General features: G+C 45.9%; 1 protein-coding gene across 1 annotated transcript in view; it reads left to right on the top strand.

The window, feature by feature from the left end:
• Positions 1-9,609, top strand: part of POU2F3 (POU class 2 homeobox 3) — an 84,492-nt gene extending 74,883 nt beyond the window's left edge. The window contains exons 8-13 of the mRNA XM_087875702.1: positions 1,057-1,198; positions 2,532-2,668; positions 3,066-3,227; positions 5,550-5,607; positions 6,324-6,456; positions 9,517-9,609. Of these exons, the coding sequence (XP_087731828.1) occupies positions 1,057-1,198; positions 2,532-2,668; positions 3,066-3,227; positions 5,550-5,607; positions 6,324-6,456; positions 9,517-9,556 (672 nt within the window). The 3' untranslated portion in view covers positions 9,557-9,609. The remainder of the gene's footprint in view (positions 1-1,056; positions 1,199-2,531; positions 2,669-3,065; positions 3,228-5,549; positions 5,608-6,323; positions 6,457-9,516) is intronic.
• The last annotated feature ends 5,788 nt before the right edge of the window (positions 9,610-15,397 follow it).

Genomic DNA, 15,397 nt, shown 5'->3' with positions numbered 1-15,397 from the left:
CTTCTCTTCTCTTCCCTTCCCTCTTCCCCTCTCCTCTCTCCTCTCCTCACTTCTTCCATCCCATCCCATCCCATCCCATCCCATCCCATCCCATCCCATCCCATCCCATCCCATCCCATCCCATCCCATCCCATCCTATTCTATTCTATTCTATTCTATTCTATTCTATTCTATTCTATTCTATTCTATTCTATTCTATTCTATTCTATTCGATACCAGTAAAACACACATGTATAGGGCATGGAAAAGAGGGCCAAAGTTCCACTCACAGAGGTGCACCCACAATCTTGATTTTTTGGAACTTCTCTGTAGATGCCATTGGCCCAAGCCTTTGACTCTGCTTGAATTGAGTCCTGCACATTTCCTTCCTTCCTTCCTTCCTTCCTTCCTTCCTTCCTTCCTTCCTTCCTTCCTTCCTTCCTTTTCTCTCTTGCCTATCTTTTCTTTCCTTCCTTCCTTCCTTCCTTCCTTCCTTCCTTCCTTCCTTTTCTCTCTTGCCTATCTTTTCTTTCCTTCCTTCCTTCCTTCCTTCCTTCCTTCCTTCCTTCCTTCCTTCCTTCCTTCCTTTTCTCTCTTGCCTATCTTTTCTTTCCTTCCTTCCTTACTCCCTCCCTCCTTTTCTTTCCTTCCTTCCTCTTTTTCTTCCTTCCTTTCCTTGCTCTTGTAAACGACCTGTGGATTAATCAACAAAGAGCTTTTTTTTTTACAGCAAATATATAATTGGTTAATTCTAATTAATTTTGCACTGATTTAGTTGTTTTTTCTAATTTGTAGCCACATGCTCCTTAGAAAGACAATTGTGGCTTTACAGTATTATAATAGCGAGTATAATTAGCAGACCGTAGTTAACCCTATTACATCATTCTATTACAATTACCGTATGTGTTACAGTATAACTAATATTTAATGTACTCAAAATGGAGATGGCCATGGATTTAAGACGATTCTCCTGCAAAAAGGAACAGGATAAGCACAGAGAAGAACCCTGGGCAATATTCAGCCAATAAATCCATGGTCTCACGCTCTCAGGTTTCTGACATCTTCTCTTCTCCGTAGGGCGATGTGGGTCTGGCTATGGGGAAACTCTACGGAAATGACTTCAGCCAAACCACCATTTCTCGCTTCGAAGCTCTCAACCTGAGTTTCAAGAACATGTGTAAGCTAAAACCACTCCTGGAGAAGTGGTTGAGTGATGCAGGTACGATTATATTTAAGGGAGTCAGTAATGTCCCACCTTCTTCAGAGCGGCATTTACTGGCCGGATGCCCTTCCTGACACCTACGCAGAGCTCACAGCAAATATGGCCCAGAGTTCAATCCTAGGTAGTGGTAGATATTTCTCCCTCTGGGAGCAAAGAGAATATATTTGCTGTGAGCTCCACATAGGTGCCAGGAAGGGAATCCGGCCAGCAAATGCTCATCTCCATTCAGTTGCCCCCCAACTCCACCCCAATGCAAGGGATTACAGGGTCTTTAAAAGGAAAGAAAAAGTTCTGCCTTCCTTCTTCCATTTCTAACTCTTTGTTCATTGGACATTTTCAATTATTTTTGAAATATTTGGGGGGGGGGGTTGGAGTGGGAGGAGGGAAGCATATTTTCAATGCCCTACAGAACTGCCTTATCAACTCATTCCCATTCAATGCACTTACCGTGTTTCCCCAAAAATAAGACCCTATCTTATATTTTTTTGAACCCTGAAATAAGCGTTTGGCCTTATTTTCGGGGATGTCTTATTATTTTGGAGCTCATGGAGCAAGACAGGGCTCCCCTTGCCATCTTACCTGATTTCCAGCTCTGTCTCCCTAACCCTAACCAGAGGAAATGGTGGAGACCGGCTGTGCATGTGTTTAAATATTTTCAGGGAGGGCTTATTTTTGGGGAGGGCTTATTTTCAGGGGGGCTTATTTTAGCGCATGCACTCAAAAGCCCGATTGGGCTTATTATCAGGGGAGGTCTTATTTTTGGGGAAACAGGGTAAATATTCAAAGTCTCCTAGTGGACAATGAAAAGTTTGCAGTTGTGTTTAAGGCAAACTGGATTGTGTGACTGTGATGAACATAATGAGCCACTAGGGGTCAGAAAAGAGTGTTGAAAATACACTCTTATGTCCCAAAATACAGACAAACGAAAGGAAATATGGGAATATTCAACCAGAAAATCATAGAAGGTGCCCGCTTTCGTAATTTTTAGGACTCTTGCTGAAATATCATGTTTTAACAGTCCAGAAAAAAAATACACAATGACAGACTCAGATCTGCCCTTTATAACATTTGGATGGAACGGAGAGGCTCTTTCCAATAAAATTACATCAAGTATATAACAGTAACAGAGTTGGAAGGGACTTTGGAGGCCATCTAATCCAACCCCCTGCTCACACAGGAGAGCTATACTAGGGATTCGAACCACTGAACTGCCAACCTTTCTGATCGACAAGCTCAGCATCTTAGCCACTGAGCCACCTAGCCAAGGTTTTAAGTGAATTGCAAAAAAAATAAAAATTGGCTTAACTCTTCTCCCCTCCCCTCCCCACAGAATCCTCCCCCTTGGACTCCTCCGTCAGCAGCCCGAGTTCCTACCCCTCCGTAAGCGAGATGTTTGGGCGGAAGAGGAAAAAACGAACCAGCATCGAGACCAACATTCGCTCCACGCTGGAGAAACGGTTCCAGGACGTAAGCATGGCTATCCATTAAGACGCTGAGCTTGTCGATCGAAAGGTCGGCAGTTCAGCGGTTCGAATCCCTAGTGCCGCGTAACAGGGAGTGAGTTCCCATGACTTGTCCCAGCTTCTGCCAACCTAGCAGTTCGAAAGCACGTAAAAAATGCAAGTAGAAAAATAGGGACCACCTTTGGTGGGAAGGGAACAGCGTTCCGTGCACCTTTGGCATTGAGTCATGCCGGCCACATGACCACGGAGACGTCTTCGGACAGCGCTGGCTCTTCGGCTTTGAAATGGAGGTGAGCACTGCCCCCTAGAGTCAGGAACGACTAGCACATGTGTGAGGGGAACCTTTACCTTTACCTTTTATCCTTCCATCAGTTCTCTTACTGATGACTTTGTCTCAGCAGAACCCCAAGCCCAGCTCGGAGGAGATAGCCCTGATTGCAGAGCAGTTGGCCATGGAGAAAGAAGTGGTCCGTGTTTGGTTCTGCAACCGAAGGCAGAAGGAAAAAAGAATCAGCTGTCCGATGCCCTCCCCCATAAAGTCACCCCTCTACAACTCCAGACTGGTAAGGAAGGCTCCTTTTTCTCTAGGAAGGAGAGAGGGAAGACAAGAAAGAAAAAGAAAAGATAATGGGAGGGAAGAAGGGAGGGAGGAGGGAGGGAGGAAGGGAGAGAGAGAGGAAAGAAAAGCAAGAAAAAAAAGAAAAGGTAATGGGAGGGAAGGAGAGAGGGAGATGGGAGGAAGAGAGAGAGGAAGGGAAAGCAAGAAAGAAAGAGAAAAGATAATGGGAGGGAAGGAGAGAGGGAGATGGGAGGGAGGAAGAGAGGGAGGGAGGGACGGGAGGCAAGAAAGGAAAAAGAAAAGATAATGGGAGGGAAGGAGAGAGGGAGGAGGGAGGGAGGGGAGGGAGGGGAAAGAAGAAAGAAAAAGAAAAGATAATGGAAGGAGAGAGGGAGGAAGAGAGAGAGGGAGGGAAGGAAAGGCAAGAAAGAAAAAGAAAAGATAATGGGAGGGAAGGAGAGAGGGAGGAGGGAGGGAGGAAGAGAGGGAGAGGAAGGGAGGGGAGGGAGGGGAAGGAAGGCAAGAAAGAAAAAAGATAATGGAAGGAGAGAGGGAGGAAGAGAGGGAGGGGAGGGAAGGGAAGGCAAGAAAGAAAAATGAAAGATAATGGGAGGGAGGGAGGGAGGGAGGGAGGGAGGGAAGGAAGGAAGGAAGGAAGGAAGGAAGGAAGGAAGGAAGGAAGGAAGAAAGGAAGGAAGGAAGGAAGGAAGGAAGGAAGGAAGGAAGGAAGGAAGGAAGTCCGTTCAAGATCAGAGACCAGCTCAGGACAATCTCAACCTAACTCATCATAAGCTGGGAATGAGATGAAGGCCCCCATCAGGGGTTTAAGGAGAAGAGGGAATGTTCCTTCTTAGTTGTGGTTCTGCCATGGTCAGTGCAGATGCTTCACACCAGAAGGTTCCTGATCAGCTACACCGCCCATAAACAAAGCCCTCCATCATTTTTTCCCTTCCCCTTCGACATTTGTAGTTGGAACAATTCTGTACATTTTCCTCGTGAAGTGGTGGAAACCTCTGATTCCCCATCTTCCAAGCTGTCACACTACAATTCCCAGCAGCCTCTAGGACAAATGCCCGGCGTTTTCATTCAGCCAAACAGCTGGGAGAGAGGCCACATCTGTCGCCAGCCAGCCAGCCAGCCAACCAGGAACTCATCCCACCTGCAACATTCCTGTTCCAAAGATTGTGCAGCGGCGATGAGGATGACTTTAAGGAAAGGACTGGCATCCAAGTGAAACTGTGATCAAGAGCAGAACTTGATAGACCGGAAGGGAGTTCCCCCTGTCCTGTCCCCCCCCCCTTACCTGTTCCAGGTGTGATATGAGTTCCCCAGCCAGCATGGCTCCTTGTCTTAGATTCCTCAACAGGTTGCCAGCAAGAAGGGCTCCATGTTGGCTCTGAGTCACTAGAAGATCTGGAACCTTTTTTTCCTGAGTCACTGGCAATGGCATCTTCCAGTGACTCATGCCTGATGCTTCCTGTCCCGTCTTCTAAGAGTTTAAGAGTTGGGCATCTAAGCAAAACCAACCGTTCCAGCTTCAATGTCAACAATGCAGTAGGTATTACCAGACAGAATAAGTCCTAAACATACATATTTTATTAGAACAGCTGAGAATTACTTCATTCTCAGCTTAGTTCAAATTAAGTCCAAAACAAATCCTTAGTAAACAGTCCTTCGGCCTTATCACCAACCTTTGTCTTCTTTGGCACCCTGCCAAAGGCTTTTCTTGGCAAAAGTTCAGAAGCACGAGATGCCGACAAGAAACAAATGTAGCAATGTTGCTTTCCTACAAAAATCCCAAGAGCCGTTGCTGGCCTTTTAAGCCTTCTGAGAGGGACCAATCATCTCCTGGCCTTACTCCTGAGTCGTCCTTTTTGCTTTAGCTGCTCTTGCCTTCTGGCAGCTCTTCGCATGTGTGCACTAGGAACAGGCTCCTCCTGTTCCTCTGCCTCTCTGCTATCCGCCTCTGGAGACTCCAGAGTCCGCGCATTGCTCCCAGATGATCCTGGCCCCATCTCTGCCTCCAACACAGAGCCCTCGTCCGAGCCTTCCCCAGACTCCAGGACTGGCCCATGGTCCTCCGCAGCCTCCTCACTGTCCGACTCCGCTGCCAGCTCCGCAGGCTGCTGGCGGACCACAATAATGTGGTTCAAACGTTTGCTCTAGAACAGTTCTGTTTGGGTTACAAGTCTCTGGTTGGCCTTAGATGACAAGGAAGTCATGACTTCTTCTCAAGGGCCATGTGTGAAGCTCAGGACCGGGCAACCTTTAGAGCCCAGAACTTCTAAGAGTCAACCAACCAGATTTACCTCCACCTCTTTTGCAGGTTTCTACCTCAGGATCTTTGGGTCCCCTCTCTGCTCACAGTTCCATGCATGGTGCAGGTAAGTTCTACCAAGAATGGGTCTATTTTTATTTGTTTATTTATTTATTTTTGCTTTGCTGCATTTGTGTAAGCCTGGAGTCGTTTTCTATCTTTGTTTTCAAAACATCTGTACACTGTGTCATCAAAAGAAACCACTTGGAATTCTTCAGGCATTTTGAGCTTGGAGAACAGTATCTCTCAACATCTTAGTAGCCCCAGATTCTGAGGTCTTCACTGATTTAGCATCAAACACCAGGGGCATGAACTGAAAACTCCACAGGACAATTCTGATTGTATCATCAAAGCCTTGACAAATTATTTTTGACATACAATTTCAAAAAAAGAGGCAGGGCCTAAGTGAGGCAGTTGCAAACTCCATCTTGATGCCATCTTAACCCTGCCAACAAAATTTTGCTTTGTATAGTGAGATGGGCAACATATGAATTGGATGGATGGATGGATGGATGGATGGATGGATGGATGGATGGATGAATGAATGAATGAATGAATGACCCCTGTGAAGTTAAAACAGCTATTATAAGTCTCTGGCTGCAGGACTTCAGCAGTTATGAGGACTCCAAAGTAGTAAATGTACTTTTCATGTGCAAAATTAAAGTGAGTGTGAGAGGGAAAACTCACATCTTAAAGTTCCAAACATCCACTGACATACACAGACACACAGCCCACCTCTCTTGTGCTTCCTGACTTTTCTTGATGTTCTTCTCTACTTCCTAGTGTCTTCCTCCTGTTCTCCTGGCCATGCCAGCCGGTCCTCATCGCCCGGCGCAGGACTTCACACCAACAATCCCAGCATGCCTCAGAGTAACTCTAAAGTAGCCATCAATTCATCCAGTTTCAACTCTTCTGGGTAAGGATGGACGTTGTTATTTTGTTATTCTGTGGGACAAGAGGATTCTCGGTAAGACCAAGAGAGACAAGAGGGATGAGCAAGAAACTTGCCAGTTGCTCCCAGGGAACACATCAGGGGTGGGTTCTACTTACCTTTACTACTGGTTTGTAATGGGACCGCGCACGCATGTTTGCTTTGCTCGCATATGTGTGTGCGCTTCTGTGCATGTGCAGAAGCTTCTGCACATGCACAGATCACCCATGATGACATCGTGCTGGGTGGGCGGAGCCTCCCACCAGTTTTACTACCAGTTCTATAGAACCGGACCGAACCGGGAGCAGCCCACCACTGGAACACGTCCAAGATAATGTCCAGTCCAATGTTTATCTCAAATTTATTTATTTATATTCCACTTTTATTATTTTTATAAACAGCTCAAGGCAGTGAACATATTTAACCGCCCTTCCTCCTCCTATTTTTCACATAACAATAACTGTGAGGTGGGTTAGGCTGCAAGAGGGTAGCTGGTCCAAGGTCACCCAACTTCATGTCTAAGACAGGACTAGAACTCCCAGTCTCCTGATGAACGGCCCAAAGTCACCCAGGTGGCTTCCATGTCTAAGGCAGGACTAGAACTCCCAGTCTCCTGGTGAACGGCCCAAAGTCACCCAGCTGGTTTCCATGACTAAAACAGGACTAGAACTCCCAGTCTCCTGATGAACGGTCCAAAGTCACCCAGGTGGCTTCCATGTCTAAGACAGGACTAGAACTCCCACTCTCCTGGTGAATGGCCCAAAGTCACCCAGCCAGTTTCCATGTCTAAGGCAGGACTAGAACTCCCACTCTCCTGGTGAATGGCCCAAAGTCACCCAGCCAGTTTCCATGTCTAAGGCAGGACTAGAACTCCCAGTCTCCTGGTGATTGGCTCAGTTACCCAGGTGGCAGATGTCTAAGGCAGGACTAGAACTCCCAGTTTCCTGATGAACGGCCCAAAGTCACCCAGGTGGCTTCCATGTCTAAGGCAGGACTAGAACTCCCAGTCTCCTGATGAATGGCCCAAAGTCACCCAGGTGGCTTCCATGTCTAAGGCAGGACTAGAACTCCCACTCTCCTGGTGAATGGCCCAAAGTCACCCAGCCAGTTTCCATGTCTAAGGCAGGACTAGAACTCCCAGTCTCCTGGTGAATGGCCCAAAGCCACCCAGGTGGCTTCCATGTCTAAGACAGGACTAGAACTCCCAGTCTCCTGATGAATGGCCCAAAGTCACCCAGGTGGCTTCCATGTCTAAGGCAGGACTAGAACTCCCACTCTCCTGGTGAATGGCCCAAAGTCACCCAGCCAGTTTCCATGTCTAAGGCAGGACTAGAACTCCCAGTCTCCTGGTGATTGGCTCAGTTACCCAGGTGGCAGATGTCTAAGGCAGGACTAGAACTCCCAGTCTCCTGGTGATTGGCCCAAAGTCAGTCAGCCAGCTTTCACATATAAGGCAGAACTAGAACTCACCATCTTCCAGTTTCTAGACTGGTACCTAGACCAAACTGACAGCTACCTCTTAAAAAATGCAATAGTCTTCCAATATTAATTATATATTGGAATTAATATATAATTATATTAAGGTTTATGATTACTATAGACAACCACTGAAATGCTAAATTCATCCTCCCCCCCCCCCACTCTGAGGAAATTTGCAGAGTCTTGGAGAAGAATGTTGATATTTCCTTGAACGAAGATCAGGAGATCATTGTCCAAGCAAACCAATAAATAGGAAGGCACAAATTATAGCTCACCCTTCTGAATTCGTTCCCCTGCCGTTGAGTGATTCAGTACTAACGTTTTTTCTTGAGGGGGAAAACACTTGACCATCCCACAGCAGGCATCATCGCCCACTCAGTTCTCTTCCATCTTGCCCCTTGAGGTGCCCACCTTCCTGAGAAAACAAAGAATAGAATAGAATAGAATAGAATAGAATAGAATAGAATAGAATAGAATAGAATAGAATAGAATAGAATAGAATAGAATAGAATATTGGAATGTAGGGTAGGGTAGGGTTGGGTTGGGTAGGGTTGAGTAGGGTTGAGTAGAATAGAATAGAATAGAATAGAATAGAATAGAATAGAATAGAATAGAATAGAATAGAATAGAATTTTTTATTGGCCAAGTGTGATTGGACACACAAGGAATTTGTCCTTGGTACATACCCTCTCAGTGTACATAAAAGAAAAGATACATTCATCAAGAGTCATAAGGTAAAACACTTAATGATAGTCATAGGGTACAAATAAGCAATCAGGAAACAATCAATATCAATATAAATCGTAAAGATACCAGCAACAAGGTTACAGTCATACAGTCATAAGTGGGAGGAGATGGGTGATAGGAATGATGAGAAGATTAATAGTAATAGTAGTGCAGACTTAGTGAATAGTTTGATAGTGTTGTGGGGATTATTTGTTTAGCAGAGTGATGGCGTTCGGGAAAAAACTGTCCTTGTGTCTAGTGGAGCCTGAGTGGCGTAGGAGGCTAATGCCTCCTACTAAGGCAGCATTTAACATCCAGCTGCCTGCAATTACTGCGAGTTCAATTCTCACCAGGCTCAAGGTTGACTCAGCCTTCCATCCTTTCTAAGGTGGGTAAATTGAGGACCCGGTTTGTGGGGGCAATAAGCTGACTTGGTATAAAATATACAAAAGTATGAAGGCTATCACTTAGCGCATTGTAAGCCACCCTGAGTCTCCGGAGAAGGGCGGCATATAAAAATGAATAAAAATTAAAATAAATAAATAAATAAATAGTTGTTCTGGTGTGCAGTGCTCTATAGCGTCATTTTGAGGGTAGGAGTTGAGACAGTTGATGTCCAGGATGCGAGGAGTCTGTAAATATTTTCACAGCCCTCTTTTTGACTCGTGCAGGATACAGGTCCTCCATGGAAGGCAGGTTGGTAGCAAGACAAGATTTCAGAGTAATGACGCAGACAAGGACAATAACTGAAGCATCTTATGTCCAGGATGTATGTGTTATATTTATTTTTGCCTTTCTTTCCTTTTTTTTGCAATTTATTGTTGCCTTTGTGTCTTTCAGATCATGGTACCGATGGAATCAGCCTACTTACCTCCATTAAAGCATCACTCAGGAAGACTATCCAGAGCTCCCTGTGTTTGTTTTTTTTTTTTTCCTCTCTAGACAAAAAGAAAAAAAAAAGAAAAGAAAAGAAAAATTGGGAGAGACGTCACTTCTTTCCATGCACGACTCCTCCGGGAGATGTTTCTTAAGAGCAAACGTTTGGCACATTGGCACAGATGACTTTGGGCGAGGCCAAATTTTCCCGTCGACCGATGCAAACCGAACTCTCAAAGAGACTTGAGCTACAACGGGTCTCTCTCTCTCTCCCTCGGCCCGAAAGAGAGGGGGCGGTGTGTGGTGTCCCTTGTATAAAGCCCACCAGCTTGCCAGCATCTTCTGCAGAAAAGATGTCCCTTTTGGTCCAAGGATTCCCTAATCTGAGCCAAGGTTGGCCAAATTATTTCATTTGAAAGGATTGAACGTTCCTCTTGGAACCCCTTGTTCCTCTTCGATGACGGCCCTTTGTCAGTGTGAGGTGGCATCTAATGTTATCTACTCAACATTTTGAAGTGCATTTTTTTTTTAGCAAGGGGTGGGGGTGGGGGGTATGGGGTTGTTCGTTCTGCAGGTCTATCAGGGTGAGAATCCGTAGCTCAGGTTGAGGTTGAGAAGCAACAGGACGGAAACAAACGGATGGGACATCTTCTAGGCTTCCAAAGGATGGCCCATTGGGATTCTGGGCAGTGGTGAAATCCGATTTTTTTTTTTTTACTACCGGTTCTGTAGGCATGGCTTGGTGGGCGTGGCAGGGGAAGGATGCTGCAAAATCTGCATTCCCTCCCCACTCCAGTGAAAGGATATTGCAAAATCTGCATTCCCTCCCCACTCCAGGGGAAGGATACTGCAAAATCCCCATTCCCTCCCCACTGCAGGGGAAGGATACTGCAAAATCCCCATTCCCTCCCCACTGCAGGGGAAGGATACTGCAAAATCCCCATTCCCAGCCCACTCCAGGGGAAGGATACTGCAAAATCTTCATTCCCACCCAACTCCAGGGGAAGGATATTGCAAAATCCCCATTCCCAGCCCACTCCAGGGAAAGGATACTGCAAAAATCTCCATTTCCACCCCACTCTGGGGCCAACCAGAGGTGGTATTTGCTCCGAATATTTGCTCTGTATATTTCTCTGAACTATTCAAAATTTCTGCTACCGGTTCTCCAGAACCTGTCAGAACCTGCTGGATTTCACCCCGGATGGGTCGGGGGGAAGGGATTGTTCATTCTGCAGGTCTATCAGGGTGAGAATCCGTAGCTCAGGTGAGGTTGAGAAGCAACAGGGTGGAAACAAACAGATGGGACATCTTCTAGGCTTCCAAGGGATGGCCCATTGGGATTCTGGGATTCCTGCAGGGCAGGAATGTGGAGGTTTTAGACCCCACACACACACCACCAAAAGCATTTGCTTTTCTAGTGTTCTGGGAGGATGGGGGTTGTAGAATAAGCTGTACTCGGGGGTGTATAGGTCTTGCACAAAAGGCCTTCCACCTTGCTTCTCGGCAAATCCCAGTTAGGTGGCTGGCTTTTCATGCACAATGCTTCAGATGCAAGGAGGAAATTTAAGAATTGGCCTCGGGGCTTCTCCGGGACAATTGCCCTGAGGAAGTCACGTGTTTTACCGCTTCAGAAGCTCCCTATCTAGAGCCCTTGAGAAGCTGTTTGCAAAAGCTTCAGAAATATTTGTTTTAGGTGCGAGAAGGGATGGAGGCTCAGCCTTCAATCTCGTCGTATAGACATCTTCCTTCCTTCCTTCCTGGTGCATGTAGATAGCCCTCGACTTACGGTCATAATTGGGACCGTTGCTAAGCAAGGAGAGGTTGGTAAGTGAGCTGTGCCTGATTGTACAAGCCTTTTTGCCATGGTCGTTAAGTGAATCGAGCAGTCATTAAGCAAATCCTGCTTTCCCCTGTTGACTTTGCCTGTAGGGAAACTGACACGGAAGGTTGCAGATGGCACGACCCTGGGACCCGGCAACCGTCATAAATACCTACGGGCTGCCAAGCACCCGGATTTTGATCATGGGAGATGTTGCAGAGGTTGTAAGTGTGAGGACTAGTCATAGGTCAGTTTTTTCAATGCTGTCATAACTCTGAACGGTCGCTAAATGATTGTAAGTCAAGGGCTGCCTATGGTTTCATTTTTTTTTTCTTTTAGTACACTTCCAGGAGAAGTTGCAGTTGACTGGACGGTAAAAATGTCTCGAACGGTCCAGTCAGTTTCACCACTTCCTTTGTGAGGGATAGGAACTCAACTTTATTCTCCAGGTGTGGCTTCATTTAGAGCCACGTCTCTCTGCTCCAGTTGCGTTCCTCCACTTTCCAAGCTTTGCAGTGCTACGTGGTGGAGAAGATCAGGAGTGGGCAACGATGGCAACTTTACAATTTGTGGACTTCAACTCCCAGAATTCCTGACCCAGCCAGGCTTGCTCAGGAATTCTGGGAGTTGATATCTATGTTAGCTCAGAAATTCTGAGAGTAGAAGTTCATGCGGGTTCAGAAATTCTGGGAGTTGAAGTCCATCCTGGCTCAGAAATTCTGGGAGTTGAAATCCATCCTGGCTCAGAAATTCTGGGAGTTTAAGTCCATCCTAGCTCAGAAATTCTGGGAGTAGAAGTCCATGCTTGCTCAGAAATTCTGGGAGTTGAAATCCATCCAGGCTCAGAAATTATGGGAGTTTAAGTTCATCCTAGCTCAGAAATTCTGGGAGTTGAAATCCATTCTAGCTCAGAAATTCTGGGATTTGAAATCCATCCAGGCTCAGAAATTCTGGGAGTTGAAATCCATCCTGGCTCAGAAATTCTGGGAGTTGAAATCCATCCAGGCTCAGAAATTCTGGGAGTTGAAATCCATCCTGGCTCAGAAATTCTGGGAGTTGAAATCCATCCTGGCTCAGAAATTCTGGGAGTTGAAATCCATCCTGGCTCAGAAATTCTGGGAGTTGAAATCCGTGCTAGTTCAGGAATTCTGGGAGTAGAAGTCCATGCTTGCTCAGAAATTCTGGGAGTTGAAATCCGTGCTAGTTCAGGAATTCTGGGAGTAGAAGTCTATGTTGGCTCAGAAATTCTGGGAGTTGAAATCCATCCAGGCTCAGAAATTCTGGGAGTTGAAATCCATCCAGGCTCAGAAATTCTGGGAGTTGAAATCCATCCTGGCTCAGAAATTCTGGGAGTTGAAATCCATTCTAGCTCAGAAATTCTGGGAGTAGAAGTCCATGCTTGTTCAGAAATTCTGGGAGTTGAAATCTGTGCTAGTTCAGGAATTCTGGGAGTAGAAGTCTATGTTGGCTCAGAAATTCTGGGAGTTGAAATAAAGTTGCCATAGCAGCCCTGGAAAGAAGAGTGATGAAGCCAATCAGAAGGGATCTGTTTCTTGAAGAAGTAAAGCTGAGTTGGATCTCATGCTATAAGGGTTGTTGTCGTTGTTTTTATTTGAGCTAGCTCTTTGCCGGGGAGGGAAATGAGGCTGGACTGGATAATTCTGCATTCTTCCCACCCACCCGCTCCCAAAAAAATTGTTGATCAATTCATTTATTAGTTCAATTTATATGCCGCCTTTCTCCGGAGACTCAGGGAGGCTAATTCAGATGGCTTTTCAGCCCTGCTTTCAGGATTTCTTTCAAAGGAGGGGGGAAAACTTTGTATACCTAAAATTTTAGGTAAAGTGTGACATTGAGGCATCCTGGTTTGCGAATGAGGGAGCCGGATCTGTATGTGTATGTGTGTTTGTATGTGTGTGTGTGTCACTGAGTGTGAATGCCCTGCCTTTCGGCACACAGATCCTTGATCAGTACCCTGCACCCTTCTTGTCACTGCAGTGTCACTATTTTGCTGCCAATATCCAGTGGCATGATCTCAGGGTGCTGGGAGAGGTGTAAATGGGAAGATGGGGACCTTCTACGAGCCACAGGTTGCCTTCTATTGATTAACAAGAAAACTTTGCAAGAGGTCTCAATTCAATGCTACCAACCCCTGTAATTTTAACATAAACAGATTAATAAATTTCTGCACTTGCAATTAATGCAGTCCTTGGACTATTTTATCAACACTTCCAATTGAAGTCTTCCTTTTTTTTTTTAATGGAGGGCAGACCGTGACCATGCTATATTGTAGCTGGAAAAATCCCAACAATCACACTAGAGGGCAGTAAAGAGCTACAAAGAACTCTGACCCTTTCTGCTTTCTAAACAATGATGAAGACTGACAGAAGAGAATATTTGCAGCTCGGGACTGAACTGCGAAGTCATTGGCGATCTTGTTAAAGTTGGTTGTTTTCTTGCAGACATTTCATGACCCAACTAGGGAACACCATCAGTGCTAACAGAGAGTGGGGATTATGGGGGTTCTCCCAGGACAGGCAGGATAACCTTCACCATAGGACAATTGCTTTGAGCTTCAAATGCAGAAGGGGTTCCAGATTCCAAAGTATACTTGAAATCAATCAATAATTTGACTTCAAATTAGTAACTTGGATTAAAATATAAAACCTGAAGAATCATTTCGGTATTTCTTGATACCTTGTACTGAGCGGATCACTTAATTCAATAGATTAAAGTGGGGGGTGGATATAACCACATAGGAACAAGGGTAACAAAATGAATCACGGATCTACTAATGCTCTGGTCCAAACCTGTTTTCCATTTCGCTTAGAAAATATTACAAAGGTGTTTTAGGGCTATGTTCTAGGAGTAAGATACCTGCACTCATTCTGGCATCCACAATGCAGTGGTTTGTCCAAGTTTGAAAAGCCCAAAGTGAGAGAGAAGGAATTAAAAACTCATCTAAGCTGAACCTACATCCTGCAAAATCTTCCCCTCCCACACATCTACCTAAGACACGAGGATGGAGCAGGTAGCAAGATGATCCTGTACCGGGTGGATCAGGACACGAGCTTTACATACCTGCAATGTGACACGATGTTGCCTCGATCACCGGAAGTCTCTGCGCTCGCTTTTGAAGGTGTATGTTGTGATCCAGGCCCACGTAGTTGATATTAAATGCCAAACAGTTCCAAAAAACAAACAGATTTTATTAAAACAGCTGAGAATTAACTCATTCTCAGCGTATTCCAAATGAAATGAAAGCAAAGTCCTCAAAACACCAGTCTTTAGTTTATCTCTGACCTTGGGATAATTAGGCAAACTGCCAAAGGCTTTTCTTGGCAAAAGTTCAGGAACAGAAGAAATAACTACAGCCAAACAAGAAGCAATTCTCTCAATGGTTGTTTTCAGGCAAAGAGGCCAAGAACCATTGCTGGTCTTTTAAGCCTTATGGGAGGGGCCAATCATCTCTTGGCCCTACTCCCGAGTCGTCCTCTCTGCTTTAGCTGCTCCTGCCTTCTGGCAGCTCTTCTCATGCGTGCACTAGGAACAGGCTCCTCTGTTCCTGTGCCTCTCTGCTGTCAGCCTCTGGAGGCTCCGGAGTCCGCACATCACTCCCCGATGGCCCTGGCCCCATCTCTGCCTCTGACGCAGAGCCCTCATCCGGGCCTTCCCCAGCCTCCAGGACTGGCCCATGTTCTTCCTCAGCCTCATCGCTGTCCGACTCCGATGCCAGCTCCTCAGGCTGCTGGCAGACCACAACAGTGTACAAATACTTTGTATAGGAGTGGGTATGAGTCTAGCCATGGGTTAGTGGGATACGTGAGCCCATCAAGACTGTTGAGTGGACCCTTCAAGTTCTAAACATCACTGAGCTGCAAAGCATGCTGGCTGGGGTATTCTGGGAGTTGAAGTCCACACATCTTAAAGATGCCAAGTTTGAAAACTACTCATTTAGAGCCTGGAGAGAGTCGGACATGGGCTTCATTCATACATGCTAAGCCTAGTTAGTAGATACAACGATAG

Source organism: Pantherophis guttatus, chromosome 9 (assembly GCF_059756535.1).
Source record: "Pantherophis guttatus breed Tessera chromosome 9, ASM5975653v1, whole genome shotgun sequence".
Classification (NCBI taxonomy): Eukaryota; Metazoa; Chordata; class Lepidosauria; order Squamata; family Colubridae; genus Pantherophis; species Pantherophis guttatus.
Note: the sequence above shows the minus strand (reverse complement) of the source record. Positions and strands in the feature narration are given on the sequence as shown.